Genomic DNA, 10511 nt, shown 5'->3' on the forward strand with positions numbered 1-10511 from the left:
TTGCCATTTGACAATTATTCCCAGTTAGATCATTTTGGGGAAGTTCTCGTTATTTATTTCCTATTATTAAAGAAAATATGATGGACGGGAAAATTGTCACTGTAATAATAGGAGAAATGCAAGGGCAATCCCTGTGGCCATTCATTCGATTCCACGCTTAGATTCGCCTTGTCGAAGGCCATGCGCTATCCTGCCTATCGTCCAAAGCCCTACCGCAGTAACCAAAAGCTGCATAAAGGGGACATGCATGTAAAACCACGGGCAACTGCTGAATCCCCATGCTGCGCATAGCGTTCAACACTGCATCATAGTATGCATCCAGGACCAATGAATCTCGCAACATGCATTGACAATTAAGATGAACATTGACTACTTTATGAGAAACCTTGACCACTGGTCTGAACAAATTAGCAACAGTTGCTGGACTTGCCAATCATGCGAAAAGATCGAAGAAGAATCCACATCAAATACCATCAAGTTCTTGGCCATGCATGCATTGCACTCTCGATCATATGTCGACCCTTTCAATCCCTAGCGATACAGTTGCACCATCGTATGGATCGATCCATGCCCAACGATGATGCAACAGAATTAATCATCACCATAGATCGATCGATCGAGAGCCAGAGGGGGAAGACGGAGATATGCATGTGTGATAGGAGCGACGAGCAGCTAGAACACTGAGGCGGCCGACCGGAGTTGTTGACGACCATCATGGGAAGCCATTGGGGAAGTACAAGTTGGAGGGGCTCGCGCGGCCGTTGTTGGCCCCTTTGTTCCTCGCCTCGCCGGCCACCGGCGGCGCCGCCATCTCCTGGCCCTGGTACATGAGCGTGGAATTCATGGTCAGGCTCACCAGGCTGTCGTCCGCGTCGCCCCGGCCGAAATTTCCGCCGTCGCTTCCCCCGGCGCCGCCGCCATCGCCTCCCCCGCCGTCGTCACGCGTGGTTACCATGACCGCTGACTGCACGAGTTCAAGGCACAGCCTCAGCTTGTTGGGCTCGATGTGAGTGAGCCCTGGCACGGCGCCCTTGAAGAGGAACTCCGAGGTGAGGCCCCGGAGCACGTCCAGCGGCGTGACACCATCCAGCGTCCTGGCGTTGGGGTCGGCGTGGTGGTCGAGGAGCACGGATACCATATCCGGGGACACCATCTCGGCGGCCAGGTGCAGCGGGGTCTTCCCCGTCGGGCCAGCGCGGGAGTTGACGTCGGCAGCTCCGAGCTCCAGGAGCGCCTTGACGACGTCGCGGTTGCAGTGCTGCACGGCGTAGTGCACGGCGAGCGCGTCATCGAGGTCCAGGCCTTCGCCCATGACCATGAGCTTGACGAGCTCGATGTCGGCCGCGTCGAGGGCACGACGCATGCGCCGGATCTTGTGGTCGCGGTCGGCGGCGGAAGACGGCCCGTTGTTGATGGGCAGATAGTGGTGAGTGAGGAACGGCGAGCGCGGCGCGGAGGCGCCGCCTCCGGCGAGTGGCGACTTTGCGCGAATCTCCTCGATCTTGGCGACGACGTCGATGGGGAGGTGCTTGGCGAGGAGATCGGCCGAGAGGCCCGAGCGTGCGACGAGGTGGGAGCAGGTGGCCCAGAGCTCCTGCATCTCGAACTTGCGCGACGCCATGAGTACCTTCATCACGTCATCCACGGACGCCTCCTTCACCATGCTCTCCAATTGCTTCTGCATCGACAAATTCTCCCAAATGATTATCTAACAAATCAGCCAGTATGATATACTATTAACCAGATCAAAACCAACAACAAATCATCTGCATGAAATGCACTGTTTAATTCCAATTACCGCACAGCAATGCATGTGTACTTGCACAACAATACCATGACATGCTGCACGCCAGCAATTTTGTTGGAAATGACGCTGTTGGGGACTGGATCAGTGTCCAAGAAGAAACCCTAGCGCAACGCAATCGCAAGCAGTGGGTGGAGGGGTGGAGATGGATGTGATGTGAGGGAAGCGACAGACACAAACGAGGGCGTGAAAAGACCCTTCCTAGTAAAGATGAGTCAGAGGAGGAGCTCCATGACAAGTGATGCATGACAGTGGCTGCAGCAACAGCAGTAGCAGGAGCGAGGAAAAAGCAAAGGAGACTGTGAGAGACTAGAGACGACTCAGTCCTATCACTCGTTCAGTACACACAGCACCAAGAGGAGAAATTCATAGAAAATGGACTGACGAGGGTAGTGAGTGCACTGGAATCTGCAGCAGCTGCAGCCTGCTGATGATGCAGTGTGTGAATCGATCGATCAGAAAGGCAAAGGGGGGCAACCTAGTAGGGATCTAGTCAGTATGAGCTGCACCGGCGCAGACGTCCATGGATTTGATTCTTCTGACCTGCTAGCTTGCATGCTGCCATGTTAATGTCACAAAGGGAGCCTCCAATCATGGCAGGCCTAACTACCATCATCCTTAATGGCGTCGACGACTGGAGATCGAGTTAGCATATGCTTGCAGATCCCAAGAAAAGGGGAATATGAGTGCAGTGCTCGCAGCATGGATGGATGGAAGACATGGAAATTCGAATGATAGTGTTTGTTCCCCACCTGGACCAGCAAGGCGAGCTGCTCGACGCCAAAGGAGCGGGCGGCGGCGAGGGTGTCGAGGGCTAGGTCGACGGCGGCGCCGCAGCGGGTGTGCCAGCATCCCCTGGCGCCGCAGCCGGGTAGCGGCCCGCTCTTGGGCGCCGCCACCGACGCCTGGCCGCTGTAGAGGAACTGCAACACCAGCACCAGCACCTCGTACCGGATCGAGCTGACGGGGATGACCAGCTCGGGCGTGGCAGGGGCACCCCCGCTGCCCCCACGTGAGCCGCCACCGCCACCGCCACCGCTGCCGCCTCCCGCGTTTGGCCAGTTGAGAGGCGGTGGCGGGGGCTGGTGGCTCGGGTCGAGGCCGCAGAAGAGCTTCCTGAAGAAGAGGCTTCGCGCGGCGAGCACGCAGCGGTGCGCGTGCACGAGGCGGCCCTCCACGCTGAAGGCCACGTCGCTGAACGCCTGGCCGTTGATGAGCAGGTTGAGGTAGTCGAGCGACAGCGACTTGAGCGAGTCCTCGGAGCTCATGATCTCATGTAGCACTAGTACTCTCCTTCGGCTAATTAAAAAGATCCCAGCTTTTGCACGGGATTTGGAGGAGGGGAGGGGAAAGCAGGCGGAGGGAGGAGAGCTTGTTGGGACCGTGGGGAGAGGGAGAGGAGAGGAGAGGAGAGGAGGAAGACGGAAAGGTTAGGGGAGGGGAGGCATCGCGCGGCTAGCTAGCTATCAATCCCCTTTGCTCTACAGCGACACTGCAGCTTGGCTCTTTTGTGGCTCCCCTCCTCTCTCTCTCTCTCTCTCTCTCCCCCTCCGTCGAGAGGGAGCTGAGCTGAGCGCGACCAATACTGTTGGCGCTACAGTGTCGTGGGTGGTGGTGTACAGTCGAGCGCACTGTGTTGTGTGCTGTGCGCGCATCGCTGATGGGTGGGGCCGTCGCCGGGTGACCCCACTTGCCAATGACGCCACAGGCTATAGCTCTAGTGTTGTGTGTATGTGTATGCGTACATGTATCTGTATGTGTGTAGTGGTAGTGACTCTGGCGCACGTTAGGTTTTCGTGTGTGGTAAAAGTGTGAGGGTGAAAAAGGTGGAGTTTGTGATTGGTTGATTCGATAGATCTCGATCAACTCAGATTTTGAGGTGGGCTTGGGCTTCGCATACATGGGTCAGGGCCAGCGCCGGTCCTGGGCAAAGATGTAAAAACTATGGGACCCTTTTTCACATGTATTTACAACTTGTATGTTTCTTTGACAAACTAAAAAAGTGGTCATCTGACTACTCATCACATGAATCATTTTGTGAAAAGGTTTATACAGAGTAGAAGATTTCTATGCAAATCTATGGATGTTTTGAAACTCAACTTGTTTTTCCGTGAGCCGTTTTGCAATATGCAACTCGAAAAAGTACATCATCGGTCCAAGAATTAAGGTTTATTGTGGGATGGGTGTGCTCAACCTTTCAAAATTTTGAATTTACATGCTAAAATAATCCAGTGTATGTCTTTGTTTTCATTTTGGAAATATCTGAATATTGACAACAAAGGGAAGGACCAAACAACTATGGGCAATTGTCTTTGTTGGCATAATACAGCAGGGAAGGCCCTACCATGTCTCCTTTTTTTTTATTAAAAATGGGTATGTACATGGTAGATAGTTACACGACATGGATTACAAAAGGCAATTACAAAGGGTCGATCCGTTCCTGCATGCCATCCTTGAGACTAGTCTTGGCTTTGGTCATCACCGTTTGAAAGCCTTCTTTCAAGACAAATACGCACTGACTCATGCTTAGTTGTTTATTATAAATTAATAATACCATTTCTACGGTTCCATATGATCCAACATCTAGTGATGGGAACTTCCTTAAAGCATCATATATCTATTATGTTGTTCCCACCAATCAGCAGTTGGATGACATCAAAGTTAGTATTTCGTTCCATACCAAGGTTTAGCCAAAAGTTTTGGTTGAAATCACATCTAAAGAAAAGATACATATAATCATCAACACAATGATCCTCACATATCACACAATTATAGTCATTAATGTGGACATTCTTTCTCATCGGTAGGTCTCCAGTGCTCAATCTGTCTTGTATAAGGAGCTAGAAAAAGTTTTTTTTGGCTTAGACAGGATAGGGGATTTCCAAATTCATTGGAATGGGTCAGGTGCTTTATTAGGATTACCAATTAAAAATTTCCAAACTTTCCTGACCTTGAATTTTCCAAACATCCAAGTTATCATTTTCAATATTTGATGTAATAGTATGGACCAGTTCACATGGCACTGTTGCAATGCAATGGTGGATAAAGGTAGATGAAACATGTCACATATGTTCTTCTACATGATTTCATGAGCTTTCTTCGCAGAGATGTCTTTATCCTTAGCAAATGAGTATAGTTGTGGGAATTTATAGTCTAATTTTACATCTTTCCATTCATCAAACCATAAGTATGTAGTATCACCACATTTGATATTGTGTATGGCCATGTCTTTAAAATTTGGGATGAGTTTACAACAATCCTTTGACAAAAAAGAACCCGATCTGGTTGTTTGATTACGAATGGTAGGATCAGAATAGTAGGCCTTCCATATTAGCTACACTTAAGGAGTATCATGGTGGTCAAAGAATTTTTGTTTTTGCATCTAACGCTTTGTTATGTTGTCTGAAGTCCAACACACCTACCCCCATCCCCAGCCTATTTGGGAGACAGATCTTGTTGGTAAAACCGGTGGATCTCGGGTAGGGGGTCCCGAGCTGTGGATCATAGATCGATGGGTAATAGGGGACGTGGAGACAGTGTTTTACCCAGGTTTGGGCCCTCTCGATGATGTAAAACCCTACGTCCTGCTTGGTTGTATTGATGTGTTTGGGTGACAATTACATAGTTGATCTACCACGAGATCGGATGAAATAAACCCTAGGTGGGAATGATAATGATGGTTCTCCCCCTCTACGAGCTAAACCCTCCGGTTTATATAGACACCAGGGTACCTAGGGTTACATATGGTCGGTTACCATCAGGGGATAAACATGTCGGTTTTGCTAACCAGGCGTGGAGTATACGCAAGTCTTCGGAGGTTTCCTTCCAGAGCAAGGGATCGCCTATAGTCCAGCCTTCCTTTGACGAATCAAGAGCGGCCCATCAGTCCGGCCCATAAGAGACAGGCCGACAACCCGAGGGCCCCTTAGTTCAGGACACTCTCAGTAGCCCCCAAACTAGTCTTCCAAGCCGAGGTATGTGCGGAAATTATCAGCTTTGCGGACTCATTCCTTCCCTTCTGTGGTTTCTTTAATTGCCTCTGGCGCCCACGCATCCCCTGAGCCACATCATAGCTTCCGAAGTGTACACGTAGCTTAGCCCTGAAGGCCAGTCACCCAAGTGTGAATGGTACCCCCATCTGACAGCTTTTGCCGAAGGGCCACGACCCGCCATGACCACAAGCCAGTTACGAAAACTTGATTCGCGGTTTGAGGCAGTTTCTCCACTGGCACATCCCATCAACATGAAGATCGTGCCCGGTTTTTACGGGATATGATGCTATCCCACACGCGCATAACGACGCGATTATATCGGGAAGCGGCGAGATCTGCGGTGTATTAAAAGGACTCTTGGCCTTACAGTAGCCCATAAAAGGGGAACATACACCATTTCCCTCACATGCTCTCTCCTCTCCCTACACCATTGCTTTCCCAATCTCCTGAGCTCCAGCACCCAGATCTATTCTCCCCTCCAAGAACCTCCCCAGCCATCTCCTTAATCCTGCAATGGTCGACTCTAGGTCCAAAGGAAAGTGGGAGGCCTCCATCATCACCGAGGGCGCCATCCAGGAGCTGAAGAGCACGAGCTATCTTCCTGCTAATGTCGCTCACCGTGCTCCGGAGGCGGATCAAGTCATCCCCACGCCGAGGCCGGGCAAGAGGGTGGTGTTCCACCCACACTTTATCAAGGGACTGGGTTTTCCGCTCCACCCTTCGCCAAGGGCTTGATGTTCTTTTACGAGTTATATTTCCACGATATTGCCCCGAATTCTTTTCTGCATATCTCGGCCTCCATCATCATCTGCGAGGCCTTTCTTCTGATCCATCCACACTTTGGCCTATGGCTCAAGGTGTTCAACGTCAAGCCAAAGATTGTTGACGGCCAGCAGACACTACAAAAAAAGACACATCCGTGACATTTTGGGCCGAACGATTTTTTTCTGTCATACATATGACACTTCTATGACGATAATTGTGACAAAACCCGGTATCATCATAGATGTGGTGGGCTCCTACTTCTATGACAAAAAATCATGACAGAAAATGAGCTTTTTGTCTTGGGCGGGCCAGAGACGTAGCTGCATGACATTCTTTGGGCCGTCCATGACGGAAAAAACCGTGGTAGAAGTGAGGGGGAGGAAAATTTCTGGGAGTTGCCGGTTACGGTCGGAGGTCGGGGGCCGAGCGATGCGCGTTTCTCTCGTACACGTACGCGCGTGTGTGCGAGGCGTTGGCTCTAACTGAACCCGAGCGAGGCGTTGGGCTCTAACTGAACCCGAGCGATTGCACTGCAGGCTACACGTTACTGAACCCGAGCGATCGATCGATGGCTGTTAACTGAACTCGATGGAGTGATTCCTTCGCTACTGCTGCTAACTGAAGCCAATCGATTGGATGAACAGTGAGCGTTGTGGGGGGGCGGGTGGTTTGGATGAACAGTGAGCGGTGGCGTTGCCTCTTGGATGAACAGTGAGCGGTGGCGTTGCCTCTTGGATGAACAGGACCCCGTGGTGTGGAGGGCTAGATGAACAGTAGACGGTGGAGGGGTGGCCGTGGAGGGGTGGTTGAACAGGACCCCGTGGTGTGGAGGGCTGGATAAACAGTAGACAGTGGAGGGCTGGATGAACAGTAGACGATGGAGGGGTCGTTGAACAGTTGCCGGTGGAGTAGCGCAAGGTGGAGGCTGGATGAAAAGGAGCCCGTGGAGGCTGGAGGAGATCGACGGTAGCCCGTGGAGGCTGGAGGAGGTCGATGGTGGAGATGAACAGTATCCCGTGGAGTCCCGTTTTGCGGTACGCCACACCCCTCCCAACAGGACCCCCGTTTCGACCGTAGCGCTCCAACACAAGTCCGTTTCGTCCGTTTTGCGGTACGCCACACCCCTCCCAATCAATAGGACCCCCGTTTCGACCGTAGGAGGTCCGTTTCCTCTTTTTTGCGGTACACCACACCCCTCCCGATCAACAGGACCACCGTTTCGACCGTAGGAGGTCCGTTTCCTCCGTTTTGCGGTACGCCACACCCCTCCCGATCAACAGGACCCTGTTCCGAATGTGGCCGGTCGAACACAAGGCCGTTTCCTCCGTTCTGCGGTACGTCAGGCCTCGTTTCCATCGCCTGTTCCGTCCAAGCTGGTTGGCTCCCACGCGTTCCGTTGCCTCCCGATGAACATGACGCATTCTGATGCCTCCCCATGAACACGACGCATTCCGTTGCCTTCCCATGAACACGACGACGACTCTGTTTCTCCGTTCCGACCCAGCCATGTACACGAGCCCTGGCCGTACGTATGCGCGAGTAGGTGTTCGAGACCCCGCCCGTATGTACGTACGTGGCCGTATTTTCTTTCTTGCACCCTGTCCGCTGTATGTACGTGTACATGCTACGTGCACACCTCTACTACGACACGTACGTGCCTCTACTATGACACGTGCGCACCTCTACATCGACCAGTATATATGTACGTACACGTTCGCGGCCAGAATGACAACGCTACGTACGCTTCGACCAGGTGGGTCCCGACTATCAGGCACTTCCTTGCGTGCGAAAATGTAGCTGGTGGGTCCCAACAGTCAGAGGGGCGAATCATTTTTTTGCCCGGACGCACTTCCTTTGCGTGCGAAGATGTAGCTTGTGGGTCCCAGCAGTCAGGGAGGCGAATCATTTTTTTTGCCCGAACGCACTTCCTTGCGTGCGAAGATGTAGCTGGTGGGTCCCAGCAGTCAGGAGGGCGAATCGTTTTTTTGCCCGGACACACTTCCTTGCGTGCGAAGATGTAGCTGGGGGCCCCAGCAGTTAGGTGGAAACTTTTTTTCGTGAAATATGGTGGCCCGTCTGGTGGGTCCCCGCTGTCAGGTGGAGGAATCATTATTTTCCGCGTAATAAGGAGGCACTTCCTTGCTGCGGTCGTGGACCCTGCTGTCAGCCTCTCCACGTATAGTCCACGTCAGATGGAAGTCGTTCCTTGACCACGTTGACCACGCCGCGCCGAGAGCACCACGGCGGTGGACGACGGTGAGGCCTAGGAAGGGGACGACTCAGAGTCGGGGAAGACGCAGTAGTGGATGCCCACGCGAAGAGGAGTACGAGGGTTCACTGGTTCGACTGCGGTGTGAGGCTGTTGTCGCCGCAGAATAACAGGGGGTGTGGGTGAGTAGAGGGATGGCCTGGCCAGCGGTGGGAGTAGTAGGGGGCGGTGAGGCCTCCGCGGCATCACAGCCGGCCACGGGAGGCAGGAGCATGCGACACGACCGACGCTGGTTTTGGCGGCTGGAGCAAGAAGACCAGAGGTTGAAGAAGCACTACAACCGTTGGATGAACATCATACGGTAACAGGAGCTAGAATCGTTCATATTGACTAAGTTGACAAAGCCCTCCGTCCCTGTCAACTTGGTAGGCCCACAAGTCAGCCTCCCAGTATGCTGGGTTCCAGCTGGCAGGGGGAGTATTCATTTTTTTGTGCGTAATAAGGAGGCACTTCCTTGCGTGCGAAGATAGCTGGTGGGTCCGACAAGTCAGCGGGGGGCACATTTTTTTCGTGAAATACAGAGGCCCTTCCGGTGGGTCCCAGATGTCAGGTGGAGGAATCATTATTTTGCGCGTAATAAGGAGGCATTTCCTTGTGTGCGGCCGTGGACCCAGCTGTCAGCCTCTCCACGCACAGTCTACTTCCGATGGTGTCGTTCGTTGACCACGTTGACCACGCCGCCGAGCGCATCCAAGGTGGTGGACGACGGCGAGGCCCCGGACAGCAACGCGCCGGAGATGGGAAGATGCGAGAGTAGAGTCGCAGACGGAGAGGTGTACGAGGGTTAACTGGTTCTAGTGCGGTGTGGTTCGGCAGTCGGTGGAGAAGAACAGGAGGTGTGGAGGGGTGGAGGGATGGCCTGGCCAATGGTGGAGTAGCGCTTCATAGCGTGCTAAGCAGAGCTGCTAGCAGCAGGAGGCGGGAGGTGGTCCCGGCGGCGCTGGAGGAAGAAGACGAGAGATTGAAGATGGATGCCGGTCGTTGGATGTAAATCCAACGGCTAACATGTCAGAATCATTTGTTGACTAAATTGACAACGACTTGCGTTGGCTTCGACCTATTGGCCCACATTTCAGCCTCCAAAAATGTGGCACGTATTCAACCCATTTTTTCAGAATTTACAGTCTTTTTTTTGCGCGGTAGAATTTACAGTCAATTTGATCTTTTTTTTGAATTACAGCCATTAGCTGGGCTGGGTGAACAATTAATGTAGCGTCCATGCGGCCCATTTATTTTATTTCCTAAAAAATTACAGGCCATTTGCACTTTCTCGAAATACACGATTTTGCTGGGCTGATTCTAATTATAATGTTGGGTTGGGCCAGCAATGTTATCAAAAAATAAAAAGGGCTGAGCATTTTGTTATAAATATATTTAAATAATAAGTGATATTATTACATTCGTCCTTAAATCTTACCAAGCTTTTGTACACAATCACTAGGATTTTCGTGCCAAAACAATCCAGGATTTTATTTGTTAAGAAATTATTTTTATAAGTTAATAAGATGTGGGATATTGTTTTCTTACATATGTAAGTATCTGTTAAATATATGATGACAATAAAAATAATATATAATAACATATAAAATAATTTAAATATATATAATATAGTTAGAAGGGAAACATAAGTTGTACCTGGCGTTCCTATTCTTATATAGAAAAATAGAACAGACCTCTGCGT

The 10511-nt window shown here is 51.5% G+C and overlaps 1 protein-coding gene across 1 annotated transcript; it reads right to left on the reverse strand.

Moving 5' to 3' along the window:
• Positions 1 to 353: 353 nt before the first annotated feature.
• On the reverse strand, positions 354 to 3315 carry LOC123111232 (BTB/POZ domain and ankyrin repeat-containing protein NH5.2). The gene is made up of 2 exons (XM_044531977.1): positions 2557 to 3315; positions 354 to 1678 (listed from the first exon to the last, which is right to left on the reverse strand). The coding sequence occupies exons 1-2, from the start codon at positions 3070 to 3072 to the stop codon at positions 713 to 715; spliced, it is 1482 nt and encodes a 493-aa protein (XP_044387912.1). The 5' UTR covers positions 3073 to 3315; the 3' UTR covers positions 354 to 712.
• Between the last annotated feature and the right edge of the window lie 7196 nt (positions 3316 to 10511).

This window comes from Triticum aestivum, chromosome 5B (genome assembly GCF_018294505.1).
Source record: "Triticum aestivum cultivar Chinese Spring chromosome 5B, IWGSC CS RefSeq v2.1, whole genome shotgun sequence".
Taxonomy (NCBI): domain Eukaryota; kingdom Viridiplantae; phylum Streptophyta; class Magnoliopsida; order Poales; family Poaceae; genus Triticum; species Triticum aestivum.

Excerpts from the sequence above, each read along its gene's own strand:
- LOC123111232 (XM_044531977.1), bottom strand. The coding sequence starts at position 3,072 with ATGAGCTCCGAGGACTCGCTCAAGTCGCTGTCGCTCGACTACCTCAAC. Across the intron at positions 1,679-2,556 it reads AGCTCGCCTTGCTGGTCCAG|AAGCAATTGGAGAGCATGGT; the intron begins GTGGGGAACAAA and ends TTGTCGATGCAG.